Source organism: Molothrus aeneus, chromosome 9, assembly GCF_037042795.1.
Source record: "Molothrus aeneus isolate 106 chromosome 9, BPBGC_Maene_1.0, whole genome shotgun sequence".
In the NCBI taxonomy this organism is placed as follows: domain Eukaryota; kingdom Metazoa; phylum Chordata; class Aves; order Passeriformes; family Icteridae; genus Molothrus; species Molothrus aeneus.
Window position 1 is genome coordinate 24492323 of NC_089654.1, and position 17799 is coordinate 24510121.

Genomic DNA, 17799 nt, shown 5'->3' on the forward strand with positions numbered 1-17799 from the left:
CAGTTCTCTTCTTTCTCTGAGAAGAACATTAAATCAGATAAAAATCAGTGCTCAGCACTCTTAGGAAATGGCTCTTAGGGAATAATTGTACACCAGCTTCTTCTGGCAGGGATCTTGGTTTAGGCATTTCAGCTGTTTAATCTGATTACTTCTAATCCTTGAGCCTTGCTTCATTTGTGGTGAAAATTATTTGATATACATGTACTCATACACACACATATATCAGTGGCCAGGTGAGGATTTGTATATATGGGTATGTGAAACCCATAGTAATCCTCTGATCTCAAAAACTGTCAGAATTGCCCAGTGCTAGACTTGTCAGTCCACTTCAAAAATAAAAAAGAATGTGGAAGATAAATGTCACACAGGTTTTTGCTGTGTATACTGTGTTATGAAGAGATAACTAAATCTACTAATAACTATAGAGATAACTATAATATTAGTTTTTGTTAGTATATAATTTATGTAGTTATATAATGGAACAGTGTAATTATTTTGGTATATATATTATATAATATTAATATTGTTATTGGAATATCAGGGATTTGTTGCTATTCTGTGGTAGGCTTTGAGGTTTTGGTTTTTTCTATTTTACTTTTTCATTTGTAGTGTCATTGCTTTGAAATTTATATTTTTTGGAAGTATTCAAAGGTGTGGAGGACTTTTGGGGGGATATCCTTGCTTTATTTATTTAGTTAGTTTTAATTCTGGATGTGGCTTTGCATCAGGAGAACATCCTTGCTGTGAATTAGAAGAAGGAATTCTGTGGGTGAGAGCACTCCACAAGGTTTAGTATCTCTGCCAAAATTCCTTCAGCTACCATGTATCACTTAGAGCTTTCTTATTCCTTCTGGAATAAACAAATCCAGTGTTCTGAGTTGATGAGAGGTAGCCAAAAGACTTCCATATTCCTTTGCTAGATCTCCTAAAGCACCCAGCTGTCCAGAGCAGACATTTGGTGCAGATGTGTTCCGTGGTCAGGACTAGGGAAGTGCCAAATTTGCAATCACCGTCAGTGCTAATTATGTGTGATTGTGTGTCATGGGGAAATCTGTGGTTTTCCCAACATGCTTGCTGCTCAGCTTGCACATAAGCATGTGGCCATTTGAGGCGTGGCAGAAAGCCATGGAAAAACAGCAGGGCCTTTTGGAATGGCCAGTTTCTCAGGTTGCTGCAGGCTTTTCTCCTTATTTACCAGTGAGATGGTTTTTACAAGACTTTCCCCAGAAAGGAAGCATCAAAATCCTTGATTTCTGTGTTACTCAGTCATGTGTTGTCATAGTTTAATTGCTTAGGTACAAGCTTAGATGCCACAGTGGCTACATTGACTTTTGTGATTCCAGTTTCAGAAGTCCAGGCTTTGCTCAGGGATGTGCAGCCATTCCTTTAAAATGTTTCCTTTTGGCTGGTACCAGTTTGTGTGTGTGTAAATCTGACTGTTAATTCCCAAGTCAGTCTGGAAGAGCTGACATTTACACTGTGAGGCCAGAGGATTGGGTTGGTGCCTCAAAAAGACTTGCTGCCATTCTTGGGCTGTGTCAGCTTTTTTACCTTTGCACAGCTCCCTCTGGGTGACCATGAAAGTTTTGGAGTAGTGAGCAGTGGAGAGACCCCCACAACAAACCAGTTCCAAATAATCCCATATCAGTCTCTAAAAATGGATTCAGATTGCAGCATGAGAATGGAAAACCACACCTCCCCATCACTGGAAATGTCCAAGGCCAGGTTGGATGGAGCTTGGAGCATCCTGGGCTAGTGGAAGGTGTCCCTGCCCATGGCAGAGGGTGGGACTCTAAGGTCCCTTCCAACCCAAACCATTCTGTGATTCTGTATTCTGTTAGAGTATTCCATGTGTCAAACTTCACCTAAAGAGCTAATGAAGTTAAAAAGCTTATTATTTTCTTCTGCTTGGTGTGTTTACAGGATGTAGTTTCTGAGTGAATATTCTGTTTAAACTATGCTTGTTAAGTAAATTTAAATCACTTCCCATAATGCCCTTTCTTTTTTTATATTCTGGACACTTTGAAGGCCTGTGTTCACCTGTCTTGGTGAAACAGCCTTATTTGGGCTGTACTTGGAGGTCACCAAATGAGGAAGAAAGAAACTGAAGCTGGTGAAGGCTATTAAAGCTCCTCTGGCAGGCAGGTGACATAAGCTGGTGGCACAGCAGTATGTGAAGGACAGCTGCTGGGTTTTTTTGGACGAGCTGGTGAGTGTTCAGGTGGTGAGGAGGAGCACCATCACCATTCAGACATGGCCTCGGCTGTGGAATCAGCTGAGGGCATCTGCCCTGCATGGCTCCTGTGGGGCTCTCTGCTCTGTCCTGCCCACAGCACTCGATGCTGACTGACCATGCCTGGCTCTTGTGGCCTGGGTGCCATTTCCCAGCTGAGCTCTCAGCAGAGGGCAGCTGGAGCCCTGATCCTGCAGGAAACTGGCCAGGCTCTGCTTGGCATCGGCACTGCTGGAGCCAGCCCGTGCTGCCTATGGGGGAATAAGGCCAAGTTCTCAGCCCAGCTGACCTGATGGGCTGTTTTAGCATAGCTGAAGGAGTCTTGCCTTTCAGATCTTTATTTTATAGGGGAAGAAAGCCTTTCCAAAGGATTTACTGCTCTAGACTGAAACACTGAATCCCTCAAGGATGGGAATAATGAAGCTAGTGGGGTTACTGTATGGATAAACTCCAGTCAGTGATGTGCTGTAGAACAGTGCTTGGCAAGGGGGAGATTGGAAGCAAAACGATTTGGAGGTAGCTTTATTGCAGGTGTCGGCTGTAAAGGATACCCAAAGGAGAATAGTGCCAGGGAGAGCGGGAGCACAGCAGGATGAGGTATGTGAAGGAACAGAGTCCTTATAATGGCTCTTTTAATGGTAGTGCAGCATTTTAGTACATGGCATTCACAGATAAATGACTCACAGCCATACAAAAAATCCCCAAGGACAGTTTAATATTCTAGGAAAGGTTTTGTGTGATCTCGTGGGTGACTTTCAAAGAAATTAAACCAAAAGACATCCATAAATAGAGCTTGCCCAGCAAATACTAGTGTGATTAGAGTAGAACTTAGTGATGGCAGTTGTTGTAACTCCAGTGAAATAAAACTTTGGATTGTTTAAAAAAGAAAAATGTCTGTATTATATGGAAGATAAGTGCGTATTAACTTTTATAGAGCTTGGAAAGTTTTGTGAGGTCTGCTGAGGCAGCACTTCCCTGCAAGCTGCAGCTGTATTAAATTGGCACCGTTGCAGTTTCATGCTTGGCTTTTACCCTGACAGCAGAATTGTGCCCCATTTGCTCTGTCGGGACTCAGCTGATCTCTGAGTGCTTTGGAGCACTCAGCTGGCAGAAATCTCTTCATTTGTGTGTGTGTGTGTGTGTTTATTTATTGATTTTTGGCATAGCACCCTGACTGCGCTTGCTGAGCTGGGTGAGTGCCCATGGCCAGAGCAGCAATGCCGGCCCGGGCCAGGCAGAGAATGGAGGGCACTGGTGCTAAGGCAGATTGAGGTGAACAGGCAGGAAATCACGGCATAGGAACCAGCTGGCTGGAATCACATGTGATACCAGTCAGGAAGGCAGCTGTGTGAGGAGCAGAGGGACAGCTCCATGGGACTGGGAGATGCTCACGTGTGCTGCTGTTACACACCCCAGGCAACTTCACTTGGATGTCCTGCCCTTCCTCAGTAGCCAGACATGGCAAATGCCATGCATAAAGTTGTTTCTGCTTTGGTTCTTTCTGACAACTCCTGCTAGATGTGCTGGACTGGGGATAGGGCTCACACTGGGATATTTCTAGAGGTAGATTTTTTTTTTTTCAAGGAAGAGATGTGGCATATGTCTTTTTTTTCTTCATTTTTTTTACACGAGTAAAATTGCAAAGCCAAGTATGTGTGTTCTGTCCAAAGAGGTCTTTACATGTTTACCTAGAATCACATAGTTGTGGAATGGTTTGGGTTGGAGGAGACCTTAAATTCATCTTGTTTCACCCACAGCCATGGGCAGGGATACCTTCCACTACCCAGGTTACTCCATGCCCCATCCAGCCTGATCTTGGACACTTCCAGGGATCCAGGGGCAGCCACAGCTTCTCTGAGCACTCTGTGGCAGGGCCTCCTCTCCCTCACAGGGAAGAGCTGCTTCCCAAGTATCTAATATCTGCTACGTCTGAAGCCATTTCCCTTGTCCTGTTCCTCCAGGCCATTGTCCAAAGTCCCTCTCCAACTCTCCTTGAGCACCTTTAGGCACTGGAAGGCTGCTATAAGGTTTTCCTGAAGCCTCGTTTTCTCCAGTCTGAAGAGGCTCTTTCTGGAAAAATATATTATTTCTTGGTCCAACAGCATTTGTTCTGGGAATTTTTGTTCCTTTTTTATTACTAAGAACAATTAAATGCTTGATCAGAATCAAAGGTCAAAGGCTTTATCTGCCTATGAATGTTTAAGGCACATAGAAGTTGGTGATACTTGAATATTGAAGTTACCAGATTTGAAATCACAGGTTTCAGTACTGGGGATATCATTCTCTACTACTTTGAATGCTTTTAGTTTCAATTTTTTTTTACTACTGTGTGTCTTTGGATAACTCTGGGTTTTTTTTGTATTTCATTCTAGAAATTGGTCCTGTGACAATAACCACAGATCCCAAGAAATTTCAATTTGAACTTAGGGAACTTTATGTTCAGGTGAGTAACTTGTTTCCTATGCAGTTCTAGCAAAGACTGTTTCCTCACACCAGCTTTCCTCTTGTGCTGATATTCCTGCTGCAGGAATTCATGAGGATGTAGATCACTTGCCTCTGTCATTTTGCTTGCACAAACTGTCAACTTCCCGCTCATCCTAATTTAGGGTTACGAGTCATTCCTTTGTCTACATCATTGTGTGGAGACTCAGTTCAATAACACAAGAAGGAATAGTTAGGTAATGCTAACATTTAGTTGGCATTTCCATTAGTCCTGCCACTTGTCCACAGACACATTTATGGACTTTTACTGTATTATGGATATTACATTCCATGAACACCATTCAAATGAGAGGTCTGTAAGATCATCAGATTTTCCATAGGTGCTGCCTTCCCTGCCGTGTGTTACTTGGCACTTACTTATTCAAAGGCTTCTGAGAATCACAGAATATCCTGAGTGGGAAGGGACTCACAGGACCAAACCCTGTGCCTGCCCAAATAACCCAGCAATCCCACCCTGTGCATCTCTGAGAGTGTTGCCCAGATGCTCCTGGAGCTCTGGCAGCCTTGGGGCTGTGCCCATTCCCTGGGGAGCCTGGGCAGTGCCCAGCACCCTCTGGGGAAGAACCTTTTCCTGAGATCCAACCTGACTCTGCCCTGCCTCTGCTCCAGCTGTTCCTCCAGCTGATAGAAAGGAAAGAGGAAGTACTGGAGGGGAGTTATCCTTACTGACAGAACATATGCTCCTATTGTCCTGTCTTTAACCAAGGAAAATGCTTCTGACCTGCGGTGAACCTTGCTGGAATTAGTGGTGCCAGACAGGCTCTCCCTCAGAAACTGGCACATGATATAATGCCTGTAAAAGCAGATTGCTTGAAGATTACTTCAAAAGTTGGCAGGAGGTTTGAAATCCAGAGAAAACAATAGCTATTGCAGTTTTCTCCTTCATGGGGAAATTTAAGCTTTAAAACTCCATCCAGTTTTCATGTTTTGTTTCCTCAATAGTTGTACTGGACAGTAATTGCAGCTGTTTCTAAAAGGTGGATTATTTAGGTAAAGCTTTTGGGAATTTCAAACTCTTAATTTCTAACCAAGTTGTTTAAAAGTTTCTGTCTAATTAATTTTAAGTTTCATTTTTTAATGCTGGTTGATCGCATATTTCATAATTGCTTTCAAGATATGCTCATTCTGCTATATAGAGGCTCTCATTGACTTGTATTCATCCACTGTAGTGGTGAAGGGCCAAAACAGAAATCAAAAAATGATTAGAACAGGACTGATAGGTCATATTGCAGTAGAGAAAACATAAACACTTTCTACAGGTTTGTTACTGGTATTTTCCCAAAACAACTGATAAAAGATGCAAGAGTGAATGTTGTGGAGGTAGAGAAAATTTCAAGCTGGGTTTATTTTGAGAAAGGGCATGGACCAAATACTCTCATTAGTGAACAAAGCTAAAATTAAGGTGAAGATAAATATTTCAAGGCATCTTGTGTATAAAACATATTATATCAAAATATGCTCAACTTGTCCTCCCTGAACATCAGGGTAAGTCCAGCTCTTGTTTTCCATTCATCTGTCACAGAATAGTTGAAGGGTCTTATGGCTGACATTTGACATCAGGTAAAAACTGGGCTGTGTACATTTCACTGCAGAAACTGGGCCCTGTTCCTTTTACATTCATTGTGATAAAAGACATCCTTGGATACAGGATCAGCTTAGGGGGTATCACCTATATTTCATCTGTAATTACCCTTGAATCATTCTTACAGACAATATGTTAAGAATGTGTACTTGGGCAGCAATGGCTCCTTAGTGTTGTTTTTGGTTTTTTGGTGGTTTTTTGGGTTGTTTTTTTTTTAAGCAGATTTTTTATGCATTTCTGTGGGCCTGTTTAAACTGAAGGGAAAATGAAGCTTCCTGAGCTTCACTCACCTCAGCTTTTCCAGAAAGTTTCATGAGGTAGTTGTATTTAATTTCAATTTGGAGAGAAAGGCAGGAAATACTGAATGTACTGAATGGAAAATTTTCTACTTTTTAAAATTTAAGTAAAGACAATACTAATGTTAAATGTTAGGAAGCAATTCTGCCTGTGAAGGGGGGGTGAGGCCCTGGCACAGGGTGCTCAGGGAAACTGTGGCTGCCCCTGGATCCCTGGCAGTGTCCCAAGCCAGGTTGGATGGGGCTTGAAACAGCCTGGGATAGTGGAAGGTGCCCCTGCCCATGGCAGGGGTGACACTGGATGGGCTTTAAGGTCCTTCCAATCCAAACCATTCCATGATCATGATGTTTTGTTGTTCTACCAGCTGACTTTTAACAGTATTATTCTACATTATAGGAATAAAAAAGTCCATGCTAGTTCTCAGAGCAACCATTTTGCTCAGTAGTGCTTTTCGTGTTCTATGTAGAAAACAGATGCTGCCATACAGAATAATATGAGATGATAATCAAGTAGACTTGAAGTGGGAATAGAAATTTTCCTGTTCCAAGTAGATGTCTGTATAAATTAGCTATTATTTTGACTTTGCCCACAAATTAAAGCTTTATGTGGAAGAGTCTTCTGCTGAAAGAATTTGGAAATACTGATGTGTCCCATTGGACTGTATAGGCATTGCCAAGATAAAGTTCTGACATGTGTCAAAAATCTTTTTGGAGTTCTCTGTTAAATTTCAGGCTGTCTGGAGCCTACCACTTGCTTTTCCCATAAAACTAAGGCTACATTTAGGAGAACTGATTTTGAAAAAGAACAGTGGTTCTTATATGACTTACAGAAAAACAGTGACCACATGCTTATTCTTTAGCATAGATGAGAAACTTATTAATATTCTTGCTTTGAAATTAGATTGAGGATACTGATAGATTAAACTTGTTCCCAACATGAACATTTCACTGAGGACAAACAAAATTCTTAAGTATGAGGGACTGCTCTCTTTTTGCCTTCTTTCCCAGCATGTGTAGATTTGTACATATGTTTGTGTGAAGGCATGTTGATTGTAAAAATAAAAGAAATCAATTTTATATTTAATACTTAAATGCAGAGATCTATTGTAGATGACAGGGCAAGTTTTACAGTTTGTATCAGTTCTTTGGAAAGTTCTGTCTTCAATATGCCAAGTTAATTTTTATGTAAGTTAGCTTTTATTTAAACAGTATTTTCCCCAAATTCTTCATTCAGTGAGAAAAATGAATCTTTTCCTATAAAGATAAAGTCATACTTGGAAGCATTTTGATTGAACACATGGCCAGCTCTGCAGCAGCTGCAGTGCAGAGCTGTGGGAACACAGCACCTGTGCCCTCTGCTGAGCTCCCTGTCCCAGGGTGGAGTCCAGGGCAGGTTCTGCCTGCTCTGGTGTGCAGAGATGCTCCTGGAGCTTGGCCCTGCCTGCCTGGGACCATTTCCCATCTGTGTGTGCCCCTGGCCTTCTGCGGCTGCTGTGTGCTACCAGAGCAGGGGAGCTGTCAGCCAGGAAGGGAGCATGTCAGTGTGGGAAATGGAACTGTCACAAAAGCTGGAGCTGAGCAGGACATGGATAGGAGTGACCGTGACACCAGCCAACATCAGGGCTCTTCCTTTGATTTTATTTCCCTTTTGGAATTGTTGCAGTTGCTGGTTGTGAGTGTGTTACAGCACTCTGAAGAAACCATAAAATCCTTAGGGTAGAAAAGGTGAATAAATGGTTAGAGGCTGAGGAACTATCTGTTTGAATGTCCCAAAAAAAAGTAACTTATTTGGTATGGTTTTTTTTCTTAAAAGAAAATAAGTTATGTTTTATTTCTATTTGTGAACAGGGTGGCGGAGACTGTCCAGAGATGAGCATTGGGGCAATAAAGATTGCTCTAGAAATTTCCCTGCCTGGCTCTTTCATCTATGTTTTTACTGATGCCCGATCCAAGGATTACAGACTGACCCATGAAGTGCTTCAACTCATCCAACAGAAACAGTCACAGGTACTGAGGGGATTTGCATTCCCAGCTGGGTTGTGTGTTTAATGCTCTGTTTTCTTGATGACTAAGGGTAGAATTCTCCTGTGTGAAACTTGGTGAAATCTTTTTACAGAAGGGACCATAATACTGCATTCTAAGTATTTTTTTTAATAGAGTTAACTGATCTGGGTAAGGAAAAACTTAGTGGAAATTCTTTTATTATTGTGAATTAAATAATGTAACCGAATCTTCTACCAGTATATGTGGTTTTGGAAGCTTATCACTTATGTGGATTTTTTTGTTGTTGTTCTAAAATAGGTATTATGTGAATGACAGAGCTGATTCATTTTTAAAGGGATTTTTTTCTATTCCTTTTCTTCTGCATTGCTTTTTCCATCATTACTGAGTACAATGCCTCTGTCCATGCAGAGTAACAAACCCATCTCAACTGACATATTCTTCTGTTGTCTTGCCTTAATGCTACCATGGCAGTGTTTTCCTCACCTATGCACCATGTGTCCAATGATTCACTTCTTTTTCTTAAATCCAGGTGGTGTTTGTGCTGACTGGAGACTGTGATGACAGGGATCATATTGGTTACAAGGTCTATGAAGAAATTGCTTCAACAAGTTCGGGTCAAATTTTTCACTTGGACAAAAAACAAGTTAATGAGGTAACTTTGCTTGAGTTTTGCAATTGATAAAGAAAATGAGGCAAGAGTTACACTGTAAATCTTTAGGAGACCTGGTGGTGGGTTAGAGAGCAGAAGGGGAACTTCTGAATGTTCTGGTCTTAGTATGTGGACTCTGTTCCACCTATTCTTTCCTTCCTTTCTCCATCTTCTATATCAGGATGCAATTCTGTGACTTTTGTTGACAATAGGGAAGTGTGAAGTCGTATATCATACTATAACCTCCCCAACTTCCCTCTGCCTGTGCCAGAAGGCTTCCAGGAGAAGAGCCTTTAAAAAAGGAGCAGTTCTGGGCTCTGTGTAACGTAGTGGCTTTTCTGCTCAAAACAAGAGCACGCATTTAGCTTTAAATGACTATTTTGTGAACAAGCAAAGGACTGTTACTCAGCCTAAACAGAAATGTTCCCCGCATAGGATAGATAGTGTGAACTCTCAGGTTTGCATTGCTCACAGAGTCATGGAAGTAACTTTTTAATTGAGATTATCACTGCAATACTTTTGCCACCTCTGCTGCCCTCCTGCTAACTGTGGTTCCTGACCCACAGCCATGAATGACTATTTGCTTTGGGAACTTCGGTGAGTCTCAGATAGGAATGAAACTTCAGAAGTGCGTGAGAAAACAGTTTGGAGAGGGGTGAAATCACATTGTATTTATCTGGAGAACTGGAATTGTTTATAAATGTTGTAAACATTCTCCTTTGAATTCCCAGTGTAGGCAATAGCTAGCTGAAGTTATTTAATAAAAATTTACCCTGGTTTGTTCCTTCTTCTTTATGTTCTGAAATCTTGACAATGATAAATGTTGGAGATAAATTGCATTTTTTCTACAGCTGTTGCCTAGAAAAATTGAAGTTCTCATTGGGAATGATAGAAGCTATTGGCAGTGATGTGAAGGTGATCAAAAGGAGAAACTTCCCAGAAGATTTATCCTCCAAAAATTAGGTTAAAATTTGGAAGGAAAGAAATTACCTGTTTGGTCTGTTCCTGGCCTGCATTTTGCTGTTATGTATAAAGCGTAAAACTTCTCTGTGACACTCCATGAAATCCCTTATACAGAAGGGATCATCATGGAACGAGATGGTCTTTAAGGGCCCTTCCAACCCAACCAATTCTGCCACCCTCTGATACTGCCAGTGGGGAATGCTCTTTGCCAGGACTGTAATTTTAGGGTAAAGGTTTGGTTGGAATGTTGTGCTTTTGTTTTCTTCTACTTTTGAGAGGTAGAAGTGAGCAGATAAAGGCAGCAGATAAAGCTAGACAGCACTGTGTTCTGGAGTGGAGCTGGCACGAGCTGCTTTCCTGAGTGCCTGCTGCTGCTTTCTGAACTTGGCACTTCCCTGTTTCTAAGATCACCAGCTTCTGCCTGTAAGGATAGACTGCCTTGGAGTTTTGGGTAAGGTTTTAAGCAGGGGATTTTAGTAGCTGCTTTCACCCCCTTCCAGCTTCATTGCAACATTTCTTTTGAGTAAATAATCGTAGAATTGTCAAGTCGTAAGGTGTCCTGTGTTGCAAGATATCTTGAAGATCATCTCATTCTACCCCCTGCCATGGGCAGGGACACCTTCCACTAGCCCAGGGTGCTCCAAGCCTCATCCAGCCTGGCCTTGGATACTTCCAGGAATCCATGGACAGCCACAACTTCTCTGGGCACACTGTGCCAGGGCCTCACCACCTCTGCACAAGAGCAGAGGGTGAAATTAGTAGCTGAAATTTTTGCAGTGTTTTTTTGAGAGAGAGGGAAAAATACAGCCTATGGCCACTGGAAAGAGATGCTTAAACAGTGTAAGAGTTTGCCTAAGGTGGAAAAAAAGCAAACCCTAAATAACTTTCAGAAGTCTTCCACAATAACTGCTGAACAATTTGTGTCAAAGCCAAACCCAAAAGACTCTGCAATTTTAGTGATTGTTGGCATTACATAAATCTGTGTCTGGGCCAAGTGACTGTGAAAATGAGTTGACCAAATTGCTGCCATCCCAAATAAAACCTTCTCTGTGGTGTCAGTTCTGGATCAGCATTGATTCCAAGAAGCACATCCACCAGTGGGTGGATGCAAACAAACAAGACATCTCAAAGAGATCTGATCCGCTGTTTGTGGGATACCCCTCAGGCAGGATTCAGCTGCAATCAAGCAATCACGCTTGCCCTCCTTTTTCTCTGAGGAGTCAATGATGTGTAAAGAATGCAGTTTATAAACGCTGAAGCACACTCACCGTTGTGGGCCTAGAGACAGCCAGTGCTGGACTGGGGATTGGGGAATGGCTACAAAGTCCCTGCCGAGTACCCTGCCAAACCAACGACTTGTTTTGTTAAAACATTTTGATTATTCTACCCCCCAAAAACTCAAACAAAGCTATTTTTAGTATATAAAGTTTCAAACCATTCCTCTTGTTCTTGCCCTTTGAGCATTAAGTGCAGAATGAAGCAATATTCTAAGCTAGATACAAGGAAACACAGCAAAACAGTACTTGATACACATCCAATGCTTGTGTACTGAGAAGACTGTGAAAACTTAGTGCCTCTTTTTTACTTCTGAAAAACATGTTCTGATTTCAAATACTACAATTAACTTGGGCAAAATTATTGATGATTGACAAAGTTGTGTTGGGTTCAGTCCAGCAAAGCATGAAATACTTTTGTATCTCCACTTACCTGCTGAAGGTAGCTCATCTAAGAGTCTGGGATGAAGGTCCTATTTTTACAAACTCACAGTGATTTCTGTGCATTAGATAAATGAGAATATTTATCTAGTTAGAGTATCAAGGCCCCATCCCTGGGAGTGTTCAAGGCCCATGTTGTGGGGCTGTGAAAAACCTGGCCTATTGGAAGGTGTCCCTGCCTATGGCAGGGGGGTGAGACAAGGTGGGCTTTAATGTCCCTTCCAACACAAACCATTACAGGATCATAATATTCTGAAATGTTGTCCCCCATGTCTTGGAAAGCCTTTATCAAAGTGCTTTATCAAAGCATTGAAGTCCTGGTTTTGAAAAGTGTTTCTTTAGGTGAGATTTCTCTGGTTGCTTTTGTAGACTCAGGGCTTAATTTACAATAATTGCTTGAAATTTAAATGAATCACAGACTATCCTGAGCTGGAGAGGATCCTTGGAATCTGCAAGGATTGAGTCCAACCCCTGGTCCTGCCCAGACACCCCAACAATCCCGGGTTCTGCATCCCTGGGAGCATTGTCCAAACCCTCCTGGGGCTCTGGCAGCCTTGGGGCTGTGCCCATTCCCTGGGGAGCCTGGGCAGTGCCAGCACCCTCTGGGGAAGAACCTTTCCCTGAGCTCCAGCCTGACCCTGCCCTGGCCCAGCTCCAGCCATTCCCTCAGGTTCTGTTCTCATGGCATTGAGAATATTCATCAAGCATGGGTTAAATTCCCTGTTAGGAGCACATTCTCTATTTTCCTAACTGTGCCCAGTTTCCAAAAGGTACTAATTTTGACATGAACTGAAGTTACATTCCACCACACCTAATTATCCTTCTGTAAGGAAGTTCCTGTAAATGGTTGTGATGCCCAGAGGTTTGTACTGGTGCCAGAGGGGATGCTGAGATGAACTGTGATGATCAGCAGAGTGTGAATATGGTGCTGTAGAAAATACTGGAGATTTATTAGTAATTGGTAGTTCAGGTCATGTCTTCCAGTCGTTTTGATTGTTTGTGGCAAAAATGAGTTCATTCCTATGTCTGATGAACTGGATTGATCAGTGTAGAGCTAGGAGTTCACAAGGACTGAGCTGGTGAGTGGTCTTTTTCCATTTCTTTTAGTGTTGAAGCACTTGATTTTTCTTACTTCTAACCTTTCTGTAAGAAGGGAGGAGTTCCTGTCCTTAAACTGCCTAAAAATACATATTTTTTCCTGATTTTTAAAATAAGTAGAAATGGATCTTCCATATACAGAATATTGATGGGAGGAGAACTGAGAATGACATGGGGGCACAGCTTGGACGTTGATGGAAGAAGGGGGTGTTGTTGAGTGACTTGAAAGCTGGATGAACCTATATGGGAAAACCAGGAGAGTTTGGAATTGGATGAGAAGCCTGTGAATTAAAGGGATGCTGTGGATGAGATGAGATTGAGGGGGGACTGAAGACAAGACTGGTGACAGAACATTTAGAAAGGATGGTGCAAAAGGGGTTGTTGTTGTGGGGAAAGTATCATCTGTAAGGTCACAGGGAATGGGGTCTGGTGGTGTTCACTCACAAGTGCTCTGCTGTAGATAGAGGTCCCTAAACCCACTGGAGAACATCCCATTTCTGCTGGCTCTTAGTCCTCCCAGGGGATGGCAATGCAAGGGTAATACCAACACAGCTGGGGTTGGTGTTACAGGTCCCTGCTGTGTATGACCAGTGTGTGTTTGGATGATGCTGCAGAGGAAGCAGTTTGAAATCTTGTTTCCCTCAGTTAGAGGTGTAAAAAGCCCCTCCACTGCTTTTCAAGGATACAATGCAGGTGACAAAGTCAGAAGTTCAAAATTACATTATAGAATGAAAGTTTCTTGCATACCTCTGTTTCACCTTTTCTTCTCCCTGGTCCCAAGCAGGCATTATCCATTTTCATAGAAAAAGGAGGAATGGTTTCATGGGAGAAGCAGCTGAATGCTTCTATTCTGAAGATACATAATGTACAGTGAATGCCAAACAAAGAAAGGAAAAACAAATAGTTACAGCTGGTCTTTCTCTGTTTTCTATGGAATTTGGAGTCTGTGGAAAAAATAAACCATGATCATGTACCTAAGGCTTTTTGTCATAAAGCAACTGCAGAAGGGCTTTTGAAAGCAGACAGGCTTAGTTCTTGTGGTTCCTAACTTTGAAGAGCTTGAGATCCAGCACTAAAACTTTTCAGTCATGTGGTTTTCATACATGTTATATATATAATTCATGGTTTATTTTTACAGTATTGTTCTCTCATGCACTGTCTCAGTTATATTTTTGATGTGCATTTGAAAACATTATTAGAACATTTTTCCTCTTTGGGTGTAAGTATGAACCTAAACTTACTTCAGCAATGAAACAGTTAATCTGAAATCCTGTTGCTTTGACTGCTTGAGAAATATTCTTGAGTCCCAGAATAAACAAATGGGAATAGAGGCCATGCTCCACAGATTTTCCAGGTTTCAGTATGCATTCCAAGAAATGACCTGACAGCAGGGCAGGTTGCAAGAGCAAATTTTTTGGGGAAAAGTTATAAATCATTGCTCTATTTGCCCTTCCCTCTCTAATAAAATTCATCACGTCACATTTTGGCAGAACAACAAAAGCTGCTGTTCTTTTGGGGGCTTTCTGTAAAGCTCCTGGATGAGAAAAAAACCTACTTCTAAACCAGTGTTACAGCATTATTGCAAAGCTCTTTGGAATGACAGGGTTGGGAAATGGATCTCCCAGAATTGCCTATTGAACTTACACAAGCAAGCTGCTGCCAGACTGCAGACAGCTGGGTTGTTCTGTTGCCTTCCATTTTCAGTTTTGATCTTGAAAAACTCTCAGAAACTGAAGTTTGTATGGGTTCATTGAATTTTACAATCCATTAAAAAACTTACCTGTGGAGGTGAGATCCTGGAATTAAATGGGAACTTTTCCATATGCCTCATAGAAAAAAGTGTTGTGTTCATCTCACTGGGAGTAGAACATTGAAATTTCTTTGGAAGCATTTTTGGACCCAGATGTATAATTTCTAAAGTAGAACTTAAATGAGTTGGATCTTTTTGAAGCCTTCTGATTCCTGTTCCAGGCTTGTCTAAAGCAAACACAAGTTGCTCCCTAGCTGGTGTCACCAGCTGTTGCACAAACCCCAGTTCTCTATTGGGCCAAGTTGCTGCAGGGCTTTGAGCAGCCCAGGCAGTTTTACTGTGGTTTTTTGGGTATGTTGTTTTGCAGACATGCCCCAGCAGCTCGTTTGTGCACACCCTTGGTGAGGGGACACCTGGTCAGTGCTGTCTCACCCTGTGCTGGGAGCACTCAGCATAGCTCAGGTGGGACATTCCTAAGAGTGGAAGGGGAATGGTTGATGAAAACCTGCCCCCACCATTTCAAATGTATTTTCAATGATGTTTATTTAAACTTATTTCATCCTTGTACAAAGGTTGCTGGGCATTCATACTGTAACATATGAGAACAAGTACACTTTTATAGGAGGCTGGAATCTAGTTTCTACCCCAAAGTCATCTCACACACAAACCTATGGCATATTTCCATTTTTTAAATGATAAAGTTAGCAAATAATGTAGAATAAACCAGGGGAATGAGGTTCTTTTGGGAATGAGGTTCTTTTGGGCAATGTGTTGAATTGGGTCCTAGGTTGAAGGACTTGCCCTGGAGATCCCCAGTACTGAGGGGTAACATATCAGGTTAGTTTCTTGCTGGTTTCCAAGTCTTGAACTGACATAACCTAATGACAGCTCTCCTTTACAAGATGTTTCCCAATGCCCCCATGGTCAATTGCAGCTTAAAACCACAGTTCAGCATTACTGTGAGTCACATTCACATTGCTACACAAACCCAGTATTACTTCAGTGGGATTTAAAAAATATGCTGCAGCTCTGTGATGTACAGAGGTGATGCAAAATCATATAGTTTGACAAACCAGGTGTGTTTCTGAGGAGGCTGGGTTGGTTGTGGTGGGTTTCCCTTGGCTGATTGTCAGGCTCTCACTCAGCCACTCACTCATCCCTTGCAGAGGAGGAATGGGTTGAGGAAGCTTCTGATTGAGATAAAGGCAGGGACGTCACCAGTTGTTGAGGGCAAGACAAAGTTGGCTTAAGGAAAATGAATTTGTTGCCAATTAAAATAGATATTCAATTATTCCTTCAGGCAGTGGGAAGCAAAGACAGGTAGGGGCACCTTTGCCTCCACTTGCCCAACTCAACTCTTCCCCTGGTTCCTTCTCCCTTCCCCAGTGCCATCAGGAATCAGGTTGTGGTCAATATTTACAGTTTTCTCCTGGCTGCTCTTCCTCCTCACACTCTTCCTTTCTTTCACTGTGGGCTCTCCTATGGGCTGCTGTCCTGTCCCTGGTGTGGGAGCCTCTGTGCCCTGCAGGGACATACTATCCAAAACTGTGTTCTCTTCCAGCCCCAGCACTGTTCTGTGCCTAACAATAATTTGTATTAGGTGTTTTAGGGGAAAAAAAACCTGGAGAAGTCCAGAGATAGCAATTACTCAGTACATCTGGATGAGAATATTTTCCTTGTTGCTTCATGCAACTAATAATTGATGAGCAGAAATGCCTACAGGTTTGTATCCCTAATTCCTTTAAAAATTTACCTGTGGTTGTTGTGTAGAGATGAATCCAGGTGTGCTGGTGAACTCCTTTAAACACCATGCTGACCATGGCTTTGCTAGTATTTTCTATTAAAGTTGCATTTCCTTTAAGTATTCACATTTTTTTAAAAATAAACCAATATGGAATCTCTACAAGACAGTAGAGAGAGGCATTTCAGCAGAAAATATTTCAACAGCTAGTACTGCTAATAGTATAGTTACTGTTCTTTTCTCTTCTAGGTGTTAAAATGGGTTGAAGAAGCAGTTCAAGCCTCCAAAGTGCATCTCTTGTCTACAGACCATCTATCCATGGCTGTAAATACTTGGCAGATCCCTTTTGATCCCAGTCTGAAGGAAGTTACAGTGTCCTTGAGTGGTCCTTCGCCAGCAATGGAGATTCATAATCCTCTAGGTGAAGTACTTTATACTTTCTTTTGTGGTATAGAAAAAAGGGAAGGAAAAAACCCTTCTGGTATTTTATTTTTTTTCCAATATTCCATGGGGTTTTTTCACTTGGGGGAAACTGGAAAACTTCCTTATTCTGCCCACTTCATCTCACCTCCATCTTCTTTGTTACAATTTTACCTTGCATTCTAGATTACTGGATACTTGAGTCTTTCATCTGTTTTTATATTCCCTGAACCATCATTTACGGGTTGTACATGATGGTTGGGTTTTATGTGAGGAAAGTTCAACCATGGTCTAGCTTTTTTGAACTGAGAACATTCAGAACCAAACCTGTCTCCCCTGCCCATCTCCAGCTGAGCAGTGTGTGATGGAGAATGCAATGACAGACTTGGAGCTAATTTGTAATAGAAGCTATTTTGAACAAATCTGTTGTTTATTATTAAGTTGATGCCCTAGGAACTTGGAACAGCACTCCAGAAATAAATTTGGATCATATTTTGTATTCTCTGAATGACTTTTGCCTAAGGATATTGCTTGAGTAGCTGGGAAATATTTTATGCCCAGGATGAGTTCCCTGCAATGTGGTCTGGTCTGTCCTGCACTGAAGCATTCTTGTTTACAGGAAAGAGATTTGCTCAATATCTGTGTTCAAGCCATGGCAACACACAGCCCTGGGTGCAAGTGTCAGGCTTCCCTGAAGCTGTGACCCCACCTCTTTTTGGCATTTCTCATAGATTAGCTCCATGATCAGGGTTCACTGAAATTACTCAAGGCAAATCTAGTAGGTTTTGAAAAGGGGCACTGGGACATCCCAGTCTCCACTTCTTTTTTCCCTTTAGTGCTGTGAAG

General features: G+C 41.9%; 1 protein-coding gene across 1 annotated transcript in view; it reads left to right on the plus strand.

Moving 5' to 3' along the window:
* The window catches only part of HMCN1 (hemicentin 1), a 163509-nt gene that overhangs the window by 26253 nt on the left and 119457 nt on the right, over positions 1-17799 (plus strand). The window contains exons 2-5 of the mRNA XM_066555326.1: positions 4606-4676; positions 8462-8620; positions 9147-9269; positions 16783-16954. Of these exons, the coding sequence (XP_066411423.1) occupies positions 4606-4676; positions 8462-8620; positions 9147-9269; positions 16783-16954 (525 nt within the window). The remainder of the gene's footprint in view (positions 1-4605; positions 4677-8461; positions 8621-9146; positions 9270-16782; positions 16955-17799) is intronic.